This window comes from Ursus maritimus, unplaced genomic scaffold (genome assembly GCF_017311325.1).
Source record: "Ursus maritimus isolate PB19 unplaced genomic scaffold, ASM1731132v1 scaffold_26, whole genome shotgun sequence".
In the NCBI taxonomy this organism is placed as follows: Eukaryota; Metazoa; Chordata; class Mammalia; order Carnivora; family Ursidae; genus Ursus; species Ursus maritimus.
Window position 1 is genome coordinate 28,367,866 of NW_024425119.1, and position 19,242 is coordinate 28,387,107.

The window sequence follows — 19,242 nt, forward strand, 5'->3', positions numbered from 1 at the left end:
TGCAGGGAGCTTTACATGTAACATAATTTTTAACAAGGAACTGAAATAAGTACAGAAAATGTTAAAATTTCAGTGGCTGGTCCACAGGTTTGTGGTATATTACTTTCTATGTTTTTTCATATGTTAGAAATATTATATATCCCTCGTTTGATGTTCTAATTTGGAATCCATCCTTCTGCACTGGTGGTGGGAATGTAAAATGGTACAGCCAGTGTGATAATAGTATGATGGTTCTTTAAAAAATTAAACATAGCATTACCATATAATCCAGCTATTTCACTTCCAGGTATATACCCAAAGAACTGAAAGCAGGGACGAGAACAGATATTTGTATACCTATGCTCATAGCAGCAGTATTCACAATAGTGAAAAGGTGAAAACAAATATTGAAAGATGAATGAATAAACAAAATGTTTACATATATACATACACACATAAGCATATATATAAAAACATATACACATGTGTGCATATTTATATATGAATATACAATATATATACAATGAAATATTATGCAGTCTTAAAAGGAATGAATTTTTTTCTTTTTTAAGACTTTACTTATTTGGGAAAGAGAGAAAGAGCAGAAGCCAGTGAGGGGCAGGGGGAGAAGAGGACTCCCTGCTGAGCAGGTAGCCTGATGTGGGGCTCCATCCCAGGACCCTGGTATCATGACCTGAGCCATAAGACAGACACTTAACCGACAGAACCACCCAGGCGCCCCAGGAATGAAATTTTGATACATGCAGGGACACAGATAAACCTTGAAAACATTCGGCTAAGTGACATAAGTCAGACAGCAAAGGACAAATATTGTATGATCCACTTACATGAGTTATCTAGAATAGGCAAATTCATAGAGACAGAAAGTAGAACAGAGGTAGCTAGAGGCTGGGGGGGGGTAATGGGGAGATATTGTTTCATGGGTAATGAGTTTCAGTGTAGGATGAAGAAAAAGTTCTGGAGATGGATTGTGGTGATGGCTGCACAACAATGTGAATGTACTTAATTCGACTGAATTGTACACAAAAAATAGTTAAAGTGGTAAGTTTTGTGTTGTGTATATTTGACCACAATAAAAGACTTTTTAAGAATTCTAAGATTTAGCTAATAGTTGACATGTATATTGATGGTATTAATATTTTTCCTCCTGAAAAGTTGATATTAAGTTGGTATACATATTATAATCAATCATATCTTACAGATAAAGGAAACCTGAGTATATTGAAAACTCATAAAAATTGAGGAAAAAAGCATCGTTATAAATGGGCAAACATATTCTATTTTATAAATTGTTGAAGGCTACAGACAAATACAATTTGAGAACAGATGGAAGGAATAGTGTTCAACATTTAAAATATCTTAAGGAATAAAAAAAAAGAGGTTCAATGCTACGAACTGGGGTCTTGGCAAAATTGTGAATTCACAACATAACCTTCACAGGAACCAATTTTACACTATGAATTTAGGACCATTAAAGTATAAACCTATTGATCCACTTGTTCTGTTTTCTGGAGTTCATTACAGCAATGAGAAAAAAGTATAAACCCCAACATATGATTATTCCTAATAGCTAAAAACTGAAAATAATCTGAATTATCAACAACAAAAAATAAAGAATGATACGTCGTGTGAACAGATTCTGTTCTCTGATGTACCAATTGTACATCTACGTTCTAGAACATAGCAGGTACTTAGTATTTGTTGAACAAATGAAATTCTACAGCAAATAAACTTTTAACCATGAAGATTGTAGAAACTTATAAAATGACTATAATATAAAGTTAATATGATAACATTTATTGAGGGACTATCATGTGCCTGGAACTGCAGTAAAACATGGGGATAAAATGATGATAAAATGATGAACAAAATGGTCTCTGCCCACTGGGAACACAGATCAACAGGAATTTCAGAAATAATCATGACATTCAATAAATGTTATAACATGTTTGTGTGTTTGTCAATCTTTAGGAGAGGTCCTCAGACTTTTAAAAATTATTATTAAGTAAATTCTACCCCCAACGTGGACCTTGAACTTATAACCCTGAGATCAAGAGTCACATACTCTACTGACTAAGCCAGCTGGGTGTCCCGAGGTCCTTAGGCTTTGAATCGAATTTATTTTCAAGTTATAAACAATTAAGCAACACTGATAATATAATTTCCAGGAACAGAACATATGAAAAGCAAGAGATTAAAACAGAGCATGTGACAAAAGGTAGGAACACATACTGTCCACAAGAGAAAAGTCAGTAAAAAAGACGAAAAAGTTTGTATTTCAATTTGAGTCAGAAATTGTGGTCACAAAAATACTAGATGCCATGAGACAAAGGTTAAAGTATATTTACTCTGTTTAAGGAAGGAATTAAGTTCTAATAAAGTTTAGAAAGATTTCCATTGAAATGTTTTGGCACTTATAGAAATAAGATTTGGAAAATTGAAAAAATAAAAAATTCAATGATATGGTACTATAATCGCCAGCACTTATTGGTAACTGAAACTTTTTCTGTCTGCTTAGGTTGGTGCTCCTAATTTTATAGTGCTGAAGTAAATATGTAGGTATGTGTCCTATCACTGCATGACAACTAATTTCCTGGTTGGTTTCATTAGGGAATGATAAACTATGATAGTTGTTTGGGAACTTTATTAAAAATGATGATTATAAGATAATGTTATCATAAGAATTAAATAACCTAATGAATATAAAGCAATAGTTAAGTATGGAGGCTGGAATATAGTTAGTGCTCAACAAATGTTAGTATTTCAAACAGTAAACATTATGGCAGAATTTATTGACCTTACAGTTAGGATGCAATTTGGAATTTGGAACTCAGTATAAGAAAACACAGTGATTTCTTAATCAAAAGATTTGTAAAAATATATATGCTGTATAGACATACATATGCACACACATACATACAAGCAGGATCTAGATACAAAAAGAAAAAAATTGTCTCTGGGCAATAACTCAAGGAGAAATATTTTGGCAAAAACACGACACTGCTATTCTTTTATTATAGTTATTGCTAACATTTTTAATTCATTTATAGCCTCTTTACTTTCAAAAAGAATTTGATGTGGCTAATTTTTTAAAAAAAGATTTTATTTATTTATTTGAGAGAGAGAGAGAGAGCATGAGAAGGAGGGAGGGGCAGAGGGAGAGGGAGAAGCAGACTCCCCACTGAGCAGGGAGCCCACATGGGACTCAAACCCAGGACCCTGAGATCGTGACCTGAGCTGAAGGCAGATGCTTAACCGCTTAACTGACCACCCAGGCATCCCAGATACGGTTTATCATTGAAAAGCACATCTATATTAAATAAGACTAAAAACCTCACTATAAACCGGCAAAGGAGGAAACCAAAATCCTGGGATAAAAGGCTTCTTAATGTATTTAGAACCAGGTTATAGGTGCCACATCAGTCACTGAATGGAAGGTCTGAACACTAATTTAGGATCTTCTCAAAAGCTGTACAATGTGTTGAGGAGGAAAACCTTTTTCCTCTTAAGTTCTCTTAGGTTCTATCTCCGGGAGCCTGTGAAGTAAAATGACAAAGACACACAAGCAAGGAAAAAGGCAAGTTTGGTCACACACTAGTCACAAAGAAAGTGGCTCAAAGACATGGCTACAATACAGAGTTTATAGATCATCTTAATAGGAGAAAAGGAGGGAGAGAAAGGATACTTAGAGAAAAACAGATGACTTTTAGGGAAAACAAAGTGGGCCTTTAGAGAGTAGATGGGACGTATGATAGTCTTGTGACAATTTTCCTTTATGTCATTTCTCAGCTCACTCCTCCAGGGGTAGGAGTGATCTTCCTGGGATTGGGTAGTCTTCCCTGAAGGGGGTTTGATGGCAGCTGAATTCTTTTGGAAGGCTCTGTTTTTAGGCAGATGGAGGGAGAGTGTTTAAGACAAAGCCTCTTTTTTGCATCTGTTGATTCTTAAACATCTTTAGCTCAGAATAATTTTTATGTGACAGGTATATTCTGGAATCCTTCATGTATATTAAGAAAATAGGATGGCAAGCCACTAAGTAGTCCTGGTAATGAAAATCCTAAAGAATATCATTTTACATTGATGAACTTTCATGATCTTCACTATAATAAGATTATCCTTCAATGTGTTAGAAGCTAAAACTTCTGGAAAACGAGGACGTTCATTGGAAGTAAAATGGGTTTTTATTTAAAGCATGCTTTACCTCCTAACTTTACCAGTTTTTCCTCACTCTGGAAATAAAGAGGTGGAGGCAAAAACCAAACCAAACCAAACCAAAAAAATGTCATGGAAACACCTAATTGATAATAAGGCACTGGCTGTTTGCTACATTCAAAAAGCAACTTCTGAGGATAACATAAAAATTTAGTTAGCATCAACTTTATAGATATCTTAAAATTACCTCTAATTTCTTGGCACAAGATCCGTTAACAAGCGCAACCACGCCATCGTCAGATACCTAAGCAAAGAGAACAAGCAAGATGGCACATAAATGGAAAAGATGAAGGGAAAATATTTTGAATATTATTAATCATTTATGTATGGCTTTATTGCCTCCCATTCAGCACACATGTGTTTGAGCCACACTGATCTCTTTCACCCTTACTTAAAGTAATTGAGGGGACTGTGCCAAGTTATACTACAGTTCTAGAACCACTGAGGCATGAGCTGGTCAACAATTCCAAAAGAAACCAAAAAAATTATTTATGTTCTTTTGATGAGTCATGGAAATTCACTGGGCAGACACATACAGTCTTTATATTTCAAGTCTATATTGCATTTACCTGAGTAGCTGAAAAATCAACACACTGCAAAAACGGGCAGTTTTCTCCTAATGCATGGAGGGACACATCGGTAATACCTAAACAGCCCCCTAAGTCAATGATCTTTAGCAGCCGGCAGTTGACTGCAAGAGCAAGGACTCCTTCATCAGTGAGATTGCAGCATCGTTTCAAAGAAGCTTCATGCAGGTATGAACAAGAGGAAGCCACAGCTTTTATTCCTGAGGGAAAACATAATTACATATCAATGAGCTATATGTGTATATATATATGAGAAATGTGACTGATTTTCATTTTAGCAATCACCAGTATTGATATACCCAACTGTATGTTAGCCTTTTGCAAAGTAGTCCATCTCTGAGGATATATTTATTTCCCAGTGATGTTGTCATTATTAAAACTCTATTGGAATATTTCAGGAATTTTCTATATAGTCTGTAGCATATCATTCAGAATATCTGCAGTGAATGGCAAGCCTTTACTGTCGACAAGTAAATTGACAAAAGTCATTCGGAATCAAATTAGGTCATTAAATAGTAGATAAATCTCCTTTTTGTTAAAATAAAAAGTCTTAAAGTAATAAAATTAATTTTCTTGTGGACTCTGAAGGGAAATCAAAAGTTAAATTGCCCAAATGTCTTAGGTGATAGTTTTCACGCTTATCCTTAGGAATCATACTTTTTTTTTTTTAATGATTTTTTATTATATTATGTTAGTCACCATACAGTACATCCCCGGTTTCCGATGTAAAGCTCGATGATTCATTAGTTGTGTATAACACCCAGTGCACCATGCAATACGTGCCCTCCTTAATATCCATCACCAGCCTATCCCATTCCCCCACCCCCCTCCCCTCTGAGGCCCTCAGTTTGTTTCTCATAGTCCATAGTCTCTCATGTTTCATTCCCCCTTCTGATTACCCCCCCTTTCTTTATCCCTTTCTTCCCCTACCGATCATCCTAGTTCTTATGTTCCATAGATGAGAGAAATCATATGATAGTTGTCTTTCTCTGCTTGACTTATTTCACTTAGCATTATCTCCTCCAGTGCCGTCCATGTTGTAGCAAATGTTGAGAACTCGTTCTTTCTGATAGCTGAGTAATATTCCATTGTATATATGGACCACAACTTCTTAATCCAGTCATCTGTTGAAGGGCATCTTGGCTCCTTCCACGATTTAGCTATTGTGGACATTGCTGCTATGAACATTGGGGTGCATATGGCTTGTCTTGTCAATTTTTGCCATTCTAACTGGCGTAAGGTGGTATCTTAGTGTGGAGGAATCATACTTTTGTCTCTCGGTTCTCTCTTCCCCTTTTGACTTTTAAATCTAATTAAACTGATGTAAATGCACCTTGGAGACTGGTACATGATAATGTGCCACAAAAATAAGAGTACTTTGGGGATCCTCAGCCCTTCAGTCATGGATAAACATTATAACAGTGTGAAAAGATAACCTTTATGAGCAAAATACACAAAAGGGAAGATGGTGAATTCATGTGTAGGTCATTTTTTACTGTTTTGCATAACTTGAGAAAGGATATTTATTTATTTATTTATTTATTTATTTTTTTATTTATTTATTTATTTTTACCCCCTTGAAAGAACTTTTGTTTTTATTCATCGGTGTCTGGCATGAAAATTCTTTTTAGTGAGGCATTATTTATGTAAACATTTAAAAACTTATGCTTCTTTGTAATATTTTATGAATAGTCTAACTTGCTAATCAAGATGATTGCAAAATACAGCAAACTACTCATAAAACTTTCCAGAAACCTAGCTAGCCAAGTAAATCTCTCTCTCTCTCTTTTTTTTAAGAGTATTTGTTTATTTGAGAGAGAGAGGGAGAGATTGAGAGACCCGGTGGGAGGAGGGGCAGAGGGAGAAGTAGACTCCCCGTGGAGCAGGGAGCCCAATGTGGGGCTTGATCCCAGCACCCTGGGATCATGACCTGAGCCCAAGGCAGATGTTTGACTGAACCACCCAGGTGCCCAAGTCCCTCTTTCTTATATTGAAGGAAAAGGTTAAAATCCTTTATTGAGGGATGCCTGGATGGCTCAGTCAGTTAAGCGTCTGTCTTGGGCTCAGGTCATGATCCCAGGGTCCTGGGATCAAGGCCAGCATAGGGCTCCTTGCTCGACAGGAAGCCTGCTTTTCCCTCTCACTGCTCTGCCTGCTGCTCCCCCTGCTTGTGCTCTCTATTCCTCACAAATAAATAAATAAATAAATAAATAAAATCTTTTTTAAAAAAAAATCACACACACACACACAATTCTTTATTGATTTAAAAAAAGGGTAAAAAATCCTCTAATTCATGTAATAATGATACTGAAAAAAGCAGTCTGACTGACTATAAAAAAACTATGCATTGTAGAGGATACATTGTATGATGTATTGTATGATGCATTGTATGATGACAGACGGTAGTGCTACTTGTGATGAGCACAGCAAAATGAATATAGTTGTCTAATCATGAAGTTGTACACTTGAAACTAATATAACATTGTATGTCAACTCTACTCCAATAAAAAATTTTTTTTAAAAGATTTTATTTATTTATTCAACAGAGATAGAAAAAGCCAGTGAGAGAGGGAACACAAGCAGGGGGAGTGGGAGAGGAAGAAGCAGGCTCATAGTGGAAGAGCCTGATGTGGGGCTCGATCCCATAACGCCGGGATCACGCCCTGAGCCAAAGGCAGACGCTTAACCGCTGTGCCACCCAGGCGCCCCCCAATAAAAATTTTTTTAAATAAAAAAAACATATGGTGGCTCAGTTAGTTGGGCACCTGCCTTCGGCTCAGGTCATGATCTCAGAGTCCTGGGATTGAATCCTCAGTCAGGCTCCCTGCTCGATGGGGAGCCTGCTTCTCCCTCTGCTCTCTCTCTGCCTGCCACTCCCCCTGCTTGTGCTCTCTCTCTCTGTCAAATAAATAAATAAATAAAATCTTTTTTAAAAACCATAAAAACAAAAAACAAGCTATCATTGTACAGACTGATAGGAGAGTGCCTAGTAAATTTAATCTGATGATTTAACTTTCTGTGGTGATTTTGTATCAAGAAAGCCTTAACAAAGTATGAACTGGTCAAGAGCAAATCAATTTCAAAGTGTTCTGAGCTTTCTTACATGGATGTCCATCCAGGTTTACTTTAAATATGTTTATCTCTCTCTCTCTTTTTCAAAGATTTACTTATTTGAGAGAGAGAGAGAGCAAGAGAGCACAGGGTTTGCGAGATGGGGGAGTGTTAGAGGGACAGGGAGAGGGAGAGAGAAACTCTAAGCAGACGCCTCACTGAGGATAGAGCTGGATGTGGGGCTCAATCCCAGGACCCTGAGATCATGATCCTGAGACAAAACCAAGAGTTGGATGCTTAACTGACTGCACCACCCAGTCGCTCCTACTTCAAATATGTTTAAATTATAAGTAGTGACTTACCCTGTGTATCTCTTAACTTTCAGCAATGGTTATAAGCAGGAATTCTAATTTGGATTCTTCATCTTAGCTTGAATATTTTTATTGGTAAATATAGTTCTGTTTCTTTGACATCTTCAAACTCACTTTTGACGTATTTACTACCCCTTCTTTGTTCCGAAATTATGCTAGATGGTGAATAGTAATATATCAATGTATTCAGTGTTAATAAACATACCTTTTGAAGTGATGGAAATTCTGTTTTCTTTTGAGGAACTTATATTTAATTTCTTTAGTTTTCTGCAGTTGCACAGGTGCAGGAGGGCAGTATCTGAAATGTCACAGCTTCGCAGATCTAGAGTTTGGACTTCAGGATGTAAAATCTGTAAAAAATACATGATTTTGAAAAATTAATTTTTCTTCTAAATGTAAATGTTTATTCCATATTCAGTGTTTTGGCAGTGTTTTTTTTTTTTTTAAAGATTTTTATTTATTTATTCGACAGAGGTAGAGACAGCCAGCGAGAGAGGGAACACAAGCAGGAAGAGTGGGAGAGGAAGAAGCAGGCTCATAGCGGAGGAGCCTGATGTGGGGCTCGATCCCATAACGCCGGGATCACGCCCTGAGCCGAAGGCAGACGCTTAACCACTGTGCCACCCAGGCGCCCCTGGCAGTGTTTTGACATGGTGATCATGAGAGACAAATGGTGGACAGAAAATATAGCAAAGAATACAAAAACCCATCTGAGTGCAGACACATATGTAAATCAGGAAAAAACAAGCCCACTTCCAACTGGAGGTACAGCTTCTAGTGCCCCCAAAGTCTTTACTGGGACACATGGCATTGTTGCGATGGTTGGTACAGAGTAAGGACCCACTAGACCTGAGAAGCAGAACCATGGCGGTGGCATGTGCTTATCTTTTTCCAGTAGTTCCTGACGGTTATTAGAGATCTATGTGCCTCTGCTCAGCGGGTATGAGTATTTAGTTGCTATATACTGAATGGTTATAGGATGTGAGTATTGCTTTTCTAGAACACTTACCTCCTTCATTCTTACTGGGAGCGAGTACAAACAAACCCAATATTATTGAATGTTTACTTAAGGGCAACAAACAGCAAATCGATTTCAAACTGTTCTGAGCTCTCTTCCTTGGCTCCCTCCACCACTCCCTCCCTCCCTTCCTTTATTTCTTTTAGAATGAGGGGGTGGGGAGGGGCAGAGGGAGAGGGAGAGAGAATCTTACGCAGGCTGCTTTCTACTTTTTTCCGAAGTAGAAATAGCTTTACTTTTCTGAATAAAAATAATGTACTATTGTTGTAAAAGATTCAGACAATATAGAAAAGTTATAAAAATGATAAGAATAACCATTTTTATTTATTTAGCACTTACCAGGATGGGTACTAAGTGTGTTATATACATTATGTCATTTAATATTCTCTCTCAAACACACACACATCCCTGAAAGATTGGTCACTGCCATTTTCTAAATCAGGGAATTGAGGCACCTGGAGCTTAAGTAGTAACACGAAGTCATAGTCAAAAAAAAAAAAAAAAAGGGCAGAGCTAGGATTGAAAACCAGGTCTTAGAATATGCAGGGAATAATCTCAGTCTTTTTTTTTTTTATGATATGTTAGTGACCATACAGTACATCATTAGCTTTTGATGTAGTGTTCCATGATTCATTGTTCGCATATAACACCCAGCGCTCCATGCAATACATGCCCTCCTTAATACCCATCACCAGGCCTATCCCCCCACTCCCCTCCCCTCTAAAACCCCCAGATTATTTTCCAGAGTCTATAGTCTCTTATGGTTCACTTCCCCCTGTTTACCCCCCCTTCATTTTTCCCTTCCCTCTCCTACTGATCTCCTTGTTATTCCTTATGTTCCACAAATGAATGAAACCATATGATAATTGTTTTTCTCTGCTTGACTTATCTCACTTACGTATTCTGTTGCTCTAGGGTGTAGTGTTCTGTATGTATCTATGAGGTCCATCTGGTCCAGTGTGTCATTCAAAGCTCTTGTTTCTTTGTTGATTTTCTGCTTAGATGATCTGTCTATTGCTGAGAGTGGAGTGTTGAGGTCCCCTACTATTAATGTATTATTATTTATATGTCTCTTTATTCTGATTAAGAGTTGGCTTATGTAGCTGGCTGCTCCCCTGTTGGGGGCATAGACATTTATAATTGTTAGATCCTCTTGTTGGATACACCCTTTAAGAATAATCTGAAAATGTAGAGATCAAGGGTGCTGGTATGATGAAGACAAGGGGAGCAGCTGATAGAACAGTGAGAGTTTTTTTAGTAACTATTACACATGAACATTTTGGTTATCTGGAGAAAAAAAAAGAACCCCAATGTTTTGTTATATTTTAAAATTATTACTAATCCTACTATATGCCATTGCTCCAAAAATCTGAAACCATATCTAAACAGTAAAATATAATATGCTTGCTTTGCAATTGTATATACTCTTACCTCACTTATATTTGAATCTGTTATCTGCCCCTGGGTACTCATTATTTTAATCAGTCTATCTTTTATGTTGGGAGGCAAAGGCTTAATGTCTGTGATATATCTGGAAATATTCTTCATGCAGCACCACAGGCATCTGAAATACAAATACGATATAGTAAATTACATGGTACTGGTACCGATTACTAATATTTAAGATGTTTGTTCCCACTTAATCCTTTCATAAACAGGGTGTACATTTGTATCAATATTTGCAAGGAAAGCTTGCTAAGATTCAAAAGCCTAGCATGCACTCGGTTAGGCTCTGAGGCTCTTAATATTTTTTTCTCAGCATACCTCATTTACTAAAATGCATTCTAAATGACAAAAAAGTTTTTCCTAAGTCAGTCTCTCTAATTCCTAAGACACAGTTACTACCAAGATTTCAGTTACATATTCCTAAATATTGAAAGAGGGCCTACTGATTGACAAGTTTTATTTATTAAGGCAGCAAACGTTTCACTGTTTTTCTTAAAAATCATGTGTATAATGAAATTGTGAAAGAACTACAACCACAGAGATTGCATAAATAGTACAAATCCTAGAGATGACAAACTTAGTGCCAGGGCTGTATATGTATAAAGAAGAGTTATCAGAGCAGGCAATAATCAAGGCCCCTATGACCAACATATCTCCTATGTAGCCTGAAATTCCAACTATCCGAGAAACTCATACTTTAAACAAACAAACATAAATCTTACTTAAATCTCTAACTACAAATACCTCCACATATATATGATTTTACACTCATGAATTTCTCTGTCCTATTCTTCCCCCTTCCATTAGATTAGTTCCTCCCACTAATATCTAGTGTATGTTCTTATTTTTTTCTGTGCTTTTATACACACATGCACTTACATATTTAAAGGGTTGGGGGGAGGGGAATCACTGTTTCCTAAAATGGCCTCACCATATACTCACTTTTCTATACCCTCTTTCATTCAATAATATCTTACAAAATTCTTCAAAGCATCAAGTACAGTTTTAATGCTCCCCTAATGGCTATATAATATTTCACAGCGTGGAGCATTTATTTAGTCTGTCTCTAGGACATGTTAACATACGTTGTCAGATTGTTTTCTAGGAAGTCTGTGACACTTCGTATTTCTATCAGCAGTACAGGAGTATCGTATTCCTCTACCTCCCTCAAGCAACAGAGTCATTTTATTTATTTTTTCATTTATTTCCATTGTCTCCATTTTCCAATTCCATCCCCCACCACTCCAGGAATCCATTCTAATGTCTAATGTGTACCCTTTCATTGTATGTGTCCTTTTAACATGCTTGCTGTATGTATTTCTAATTTATATATCTGGAATTTGTCATAGATTTGTTCAGTTTTTCACTCACCAGTGTTTTTAAGATCTACCTACTCTTGAATGTTGTAAGATCTAATGTGTGAAAAGTGGTATCTTATTATTACTTCAATTTGTATTCCTCTAACTGCTAGTAAATTTCACATCTTTTCATGAACTTGCTGGCTCTTTGGATATGCTTTTCTCTAAATTGGCTATTCATATCCTTTGCCTATTTTGCTATTTTTTGACTTACATTTGTAAGAGTTGTTTTTGTGGCCAAATATATCACTGAATTTGTATTTGTTCCATAAGTATTCAGAGGATATATATTCTCTAAGAGATATAATGTTCTATTATACATGTATGTCCAAATATATCTCTCCGTATATGTATATGCACACAAACATACTATGTGAATATATATGATTGTTTGATAGTACTATTTAATTCTTCTGTTATTTTTCTACTAAATTTATAGAATTCTTTTTTTTTTAATATTTTATTTATTTATTTTAGAAAGAGAGCACAAACTGAGGGGAGGAGCAGAGGGGGAGGAAGAGGGAGAGAATCTCCAGCAGACTCTACATAGAACATGGAGCCCAACACAGGGCTCAATCTCACAACCCTGAGATCATGACCTGAGCTGAACCAAGAGTCGGATGCTTAACTGACTGAGCCACCCAGGCACCCCTAAATTTGTAGAATTCTTAATTTACAATACTTGTATTTTGAAATCAAGTTTTACATTCATTTCTACTAGTTTTTGCTTTTTGTACATTACTGTTTTATAATGAAAAATTCAAAAATACATAAAAATAAAATAGGATGATAGAAAACCCATGCACCATAAATCTAGAATTAAAAAAAATTTTTTTTAAAGATTTTATTTATTTATTTGACAGAGATAGAGACAGCCAGTGAGAGAGGGAACACAAGCAGGGGGAGTGGGAGAGGAAGAAGCAGGCTCTCAGTGGAGGAGCCTGATGTGGGGCTCGATCCCAGGACTCCAGGATCACGCCCTGAGCCGAAGGCAGACACTTAACGACTGAGCCCCCCAGGCACCCCCCAGATATCTTTCTTAAGACATAAGACATTTCAGATAAAAATAAAGCCTCCTTCATACACCTACCTAGGTTTACTTTTTATCTCCCTTTGCAGAGGCAACCACAAGCATGAAGTTTTTAAAAATAGTTTGTGTCCACGATTTTATTTTTACTACTAAAGTATATGTGATATGCATAAATAACAGAGTATTGTTTTCTGTATTTGCAAAATGTAGTGCATTAAGTTTCTTACCATGGCTGAACTTGTCAATTGTCCTTGTATGTGACAACTTTTCTTTTCATAAGACTTTGGTGTTAGTTGCAAATTCATGATCATTACATCTTCTTGTGGAATTCCTTTTATCATTAAGTAATGTCTGTCTCTTTATCCATATTATTTTTCAATTTGTATTGTATTCAGTCCAGTTTTAATATTGTTCTACTATCTTTTTTTGGCTTCTTTTGCTAACATTTTTTAAAAAAAAGATTTTATTTATTTATTTGAAAGAGAGAGGCATGAGAAGGGGGACGGAGAGCGAGAAGCAGACACCCTGCTGAGCAGGGAGCCTGATGCACGGCTCAATCCCAAAACCCTGGGATCATGACCTTAGCTGAAGGCAGACGCTTAACCAACTGAGCCACCCAGGCATCCTTCTTTTGCTAACATGTTTACGAGACTCATCTGCATTATTGCAGATAGCTATAATTTGTTCATTTTAATTTTCCATTTGTTCATGTGCATTTTCAATGCTGCATAATATTCCACTGTTTGAACAATTTATCTTTTCTACTGTTGATGTACAGTTGGGTGGTTTATAATTTACTATTATGAATAATGTTCATATGAATACTATTGCACAGGTCTTTTGGTGCATGTGTGCTTGTGTTTTAATCAAGTATATGTCTAGGAGTAGAATTGCTGGCTTCTACGGGATGCATATGTTTAGCTTAATGCCAAAGAGTTTTCTGAAGTGATTGTACTGATTCCTACCTTCATTCAATGAGAGTTCCTGGAATCCATCTCCTTGTCAACACTTGGCATTGTCAGTCTTTAATTTTAGCAATTTATGAATATATGGTAGCAATGTAATGTGACTTTAAGATGCAGTCCCTTATTATTAATTAATTTGATCATGTTTTCATTTCTTTATTGTTCACTTGGATGGTCTCTTGAGGAGTTATCTGTTCAAGTATACTGCCCAGTTTTCTTTTGGGTCTACGTTTTACTTACTGATATGTAGGAGTTCCCCTTCTATTCTGGATATGAGCTTTCTGTTGCTTATGTATGTTAAATATATTCCCCATTCTGTGGATTGTGTTTTCAATCTCTTAATTATATCTTATGTTGAAGAGAAGTATAATCGAATGCGGCCTAATATATTAATGTTTTCTTTACGGCAAGTTTCTTTTGGGTTCTGTTTATGAACTCTTTCACTGTCCTATGTTCATGAAGATATCCTGCTACGCTTTCTTCTAGAAAAAATTCACTAAAGGGATTGATTTACCTTTCACTTAAAATTTAACAAATTTTTTAAATTAAGTAATCTCTATGCCCAATGTGGGGCTCAAACTCACAACCCTGAGATCAAGATTTGCATGCTCTACTGAATGAGCCAGCCAGGTGCCCCTACTTTTCACTTTTTCTTTTTAAGATTTCATTTATTTATTTGACAGGGAGAGACAGCGAGAGACAGCGAGAGAGGGGACACAAGCAAGGGGAGTGTGAGAGGGAGAAGCAGGCTTCCCGCTGAGCAGGGAGCCTGATGAGGGGCTTGATCCCAGGACTCTGGGATCATGACCTGAGCTGAAGGCAGATGCTTAATGGCTGAGCCACCCAGGCGCCCCTACTTTTCACTTTTTGATTTAAAAACTACCTGGAACTGACTGTTGCAATTGTAAAGAACTTGCAGAATCTGAGTTTACCCCACTTACAAGCTTACAAGTGAGCCTATTACCAATTCATGAATGCTGGCAGAAGACCCAGCGATTCCTGGGTCAAAGAAAAAGGGCTTTATTACTCATGACAAGAGCAGTAGCCAGGGCTTCACATTTATGCTGGTTCCCCATGCCCTCTAACTCCTATAGTGTAATGTAGGTAGGGCCCAGATGAATGCTTGCTCACATGGTGGGTTGTATTGCGGGAGAAAACACCGAGCTTGGGTGATCCACAACTTTTATGGTAAACTGAAGCAAGTCTGCTCTTTTTTGGAAGGAGACAATATTTGCTGCACAAACAACCTTGAGAAGTGCCCTAGGTAAAGAGTAGTCAAGGCCTTACATTCTTGGCATACCCATAAGGCATGCCTCTCCCAACATCCATCCAACACATTCTTGGCTGAACTCAAATATTTATATAAGTATACCACTCTGTCAGCTACTCTAATTAATTTGACCAACAAAGGCAGACACCAAATTTGTTCAATCTGTCTCTTAAAGCATTTAATTAAAGCTACTATCAATAATATTCTAAATAGCCAGATAAGGCCAATCTGCAGTAATGACCTCGACAGTGCCCCCAGGGTCCCAGACTCAGCTAACTGTGAATAAGTATGGAAGGGTGGGGAGGACCCATAAGTCTCATTTTAGACAGGATGTAGTTCAATCTATCATCCACTGCAATACATGCAAAGGAATTTAGATTGTTATTTCAATGACTACATTTTTCTTTTGTACGGCTTCTAATTAAAAAAATCTGGGGTGCCTAGGTGGCTCAGTCAGTTAAGCATCTACCTTTGGCTCAGGTTGTGATCCCAGGGTCCTTGGCATCAAGCCCCATGTTGGACTCCCTGCTCAGTGGGGAGTCTGCTTATCCTTCTCCCTCTGCCCCTCCTCCCTCCTTGTGCTCTCTCTCTCATTCTCTCTCCCAAATAAATAAATAAAACCTTTAAAAAAAACACTATTATCTGTATTCTCTTAAGGATAACTGTTCCTTTGTCTTTGAATATGTCCAATACATTTGTTTTAAAATACCTTTCAAACTGTTCTATTATTTATAGTTCTTAAAGTGTCAATCCTCTTCTATTTTCTGCTGAGTCTCTTTCATGCCATTTTTTTTTTAATTCCTTAATCTCCAGCAGACTCCCCGCTGAGCCTGGAGCCTGATGTGGGGCTGGATGCAGGATTCCAGTCAGGGCTCAACCTCTGAGGTCATGACCTGAGCTGAAATCAAGCATGGGTCCCTTAACCAACTTAGCCACTCAGGCCACACCACCCCCCTGCCTTTTAAATTTTTTACTGTTAACTCTTTCACACAAGTAGTTTTTCATGTGAGTTCTGTGTTCTTTGTGTGAAGCCACCCCCATAGTGAAGGTTTGGGTTTTCTCTGCTGAAGGACCCTGTGTTTGGTTGGGCTTCAATAACAAAGTCCCACGGACTGGCAGGCTCAAAAACAAGAGAAATTTAATCCTCACAGTTCTGGATGCTGTAAGTCTGAAATCAGAGTGCTAGCATGGTTGAATAAGGGTCCTCTTCCTGGTTCATATTCAATGCCCTCTCTACGTGTCCTCACATTTTGGAAGGGGCCAGAGATTTCTCTGGAAATTTTAAAGGCACTAATCCCAATCATGAGGGCTTCACCCTCATGATTTAAACATCTCCAAAAGTCCCCACCTACTAATACTATCACCTTTGGGGGTTAGTATTTTAACATATGAATTTGGGGCTTACAAAAACATTCAGCCTGTAGCAGATCCCATGAGTATTCACAAGTTCCAAAGCAAAATTAATGTTATTTATTCATCTTGAGGATTCTGCAACATATTCACAGTGAAAATTCAAACCATACACCTGTGCATAATAACGGCATGAAAGACCAGTTTTTCAACAGGAATCTACTTTTGACTGGGACTTTATATCCTTGTCAGTGGATGTGGGTTGCTTGGGGGGGGGGGCAGTGTTTGTGACCTCAGCTAGGTGGCTCTGCAGCAGGGGTAGATTCTGAAGGAGATAAGTAATGCAAGCTATCTGTTGACCATTGTCCCCACAAGTGGGAAGCAAGTCCTTCCCTGAAGAGTGACCTGAGTGGCACATGTCCATGGCTATCACTCTTATTTTCCAAAACTATCTTTCATTTAGGTGTTTATACATTTTAAGTAATTCATACTGAATGGACTACATGGCATAATAAAGGGCAGTAAGTTCAGACTCTCCCAGCTCTCATTCTCCTTTACTCTGTTATGATATTGAAATCAGGTACTCCATTATCAACAGACATTTATATCATTTATTCTAAAAGTTAAAAGCTTAATGAAAAAAAACTCCCAATTTTTTGGCAATGGCTTTATTAAGATATAATTGACATAACATCAGTGTTTTTTGGTATATCCACAGAGTGGTGCATTTGTCATCACTATCTAATTCCAGAATATTTTCATTACTCTAAAAATAAATCTTGTACCCATTAGCAGTCAGTTGCCAATCTCTCCCATCTCCCACCAATCTACTTTCTCTTTCTAGATTAGCCTGTAGTGCACATCCACATAAATGGAATCATATAATATATGGACTTTTGTTACTGGCTTCATTTATTTAGCATAACATTTTTAAGTTCTTCCATTTCAATTACTGTACTTTTCCTTTTTTTTTTTTTTAAAGATTTTATTTATTTATTTGACAGAGATAGAGACAGCCAGCGAGAGAGGGAACACAAGCAGGGGGAGTGGGAGAGGAAGAAGCAGGCTCATAGCGGAGGAACCTGATGTGGAGTTCGATCCCAGAACGCCGGGATCATGCCCTGAACCGAAGGCAGATGCTTAACAACTGCGCCACCCAGGCGCCCCAATTACTGTACTTTTTCAATTCCAGAATTACCATTAGGTTCTTTTTTATATTTACTGATATTGTCTATTTGACGAAACACTGTCATGATACCTTCTTTTTCTTTTTTGAAATCAAGGTGAAATTCATAAAATGTAATTAAAGTGTACAATTCAGTGGCATTTTGTACATTCACAATGTTGTGCAACTACCACCTCTATTTAGTTATAAAACATTTGCATTAGCTCAAAAGAAAATGTGTACTTATTAAGGAGTCAGTCCCCATTCCTCTCTCCAGTGGTATCTAGCAACTACTAACTTGCTTTCTGTTGCTATGGATTCATTCCATGTCAGTTATTTCATATAAATGAATTCATACAATATGTGGCCTTTTGTGTCTGGCTTCATCTACTTAGCATAATGTTTCCAAGGTTCATCCATGTTGTCGCATGTATCAGTACTTCATTCCTTTTCAATGGCTGAATGGTATTTCATTATATGGATATACCGCACTTTTTAAAAGATTTTTAGTTTTAAGTAATCTCTACACCCAATGTGGGGCTTGAACTCAAAAACCCGAGATCAAGAGTCACATGCTCTACTGACTGAGCCAGCCAGGTGCCCCCACATTTTGTTTATTAATCACTGGTGATGGACATTTTGATAGTTTCCACTTTTTGGCTATTGTGAATACTGCTGCTATGAACACATATGTACGAGTACTTATTAGAGTATCTAGTTTCAGTTCTTTTGGGTATATACCTAGAAGTGGAATTGCTGGATAATATGAATATTTTATGCTTAACTTTTTTTTTTTTTAAGATTTTATCTATTTATTTGACAGAGAGATAGAGAGTACAAGTAGGGGGAGTAGCAGGCAGAGGGAGAAGGAGAAGCAGTGTCCCTGCTGAGCAGGGAGCCTGACGTGGGGCTTGATTCCAGGACCCCAGGATAATGACCTGAGCTGAAGGCAGATGCTTAACCATATGAGTCACCGAGGCACCCCTCTATGTTTAACTTCTCGGGAACTGCCAAGCATTTTCTCCTTTACTTCTTAATATATGGCTTCCTTTAATTTTTTGAATATATTTATAATAGTTTCTCTGAAGTCTTGTTAAGTACAACATCTGGGTCCTCTAAGAAGTTTCTGTTGCCTCTTTTTCTCCGTGTATAGGTCAAACTTTGTTTCTTTGTCTTGAAATTTTTTTCTTGAAAATGGGACAGTTTAGATAATATAATTTAGTAACTCTCGATTTTGATCCCACACATTTGTGATTGATTGTTTGTTTAGTGGCATGGCTGGACTATTTCAGTGGTCTATTTCCCTTACTATATGCAATCTCTGATTTGCTTCTTAGTGGGCACAGCTTGGACATAAGCATTGTTCCCCTAGGATGTCAGTGGTTTTAGTAGGGTTCCTGTGACTATTTCTTTCTCTGA

At 37.2% G+C, this 19,242-nt stretch overlaps 1 protein-coding gene across 6 annotated transcripts in view; it reads right to left on the minus strand.

The window, feature by feature from the left end:
• AMN1 (antagonist of mitotic exit network 1 homolog) overlaps positions 1 to 19,242 on the minus strand; it is a 49,237-nt gene that overhangs the window by 14,635 nt on the left and 15,360 nt on the right. For all 6 annotated transcript variants that reach the window (XM_008683460.2, XM_008683459.2, XM_040642309.1 and 3 more), the window contains exons 2-5: positions 10,671 to 10,803; positions 8,427 to 8,571; positions 4,782 to 4,999; positions 4,400 to 4,456 (exon numbers count right to left, since the gene is read on the minus strand). In XM_008683460.2, the coding sequence (XP_008681682.1) occupies positions 4,400 to 4,456; positions 4,782 to 4,999; positions 8,427 to 8,571; positions 10,671 to 10,803 (553 nt within the window). The remainder of the gene's footprint in view (positions 1 to 4,399; positions 4,457 to 4,781; positions 5,000 to 8,426; positions 8,572 to 10,670; positions 10,804 to 19,242) is intronic.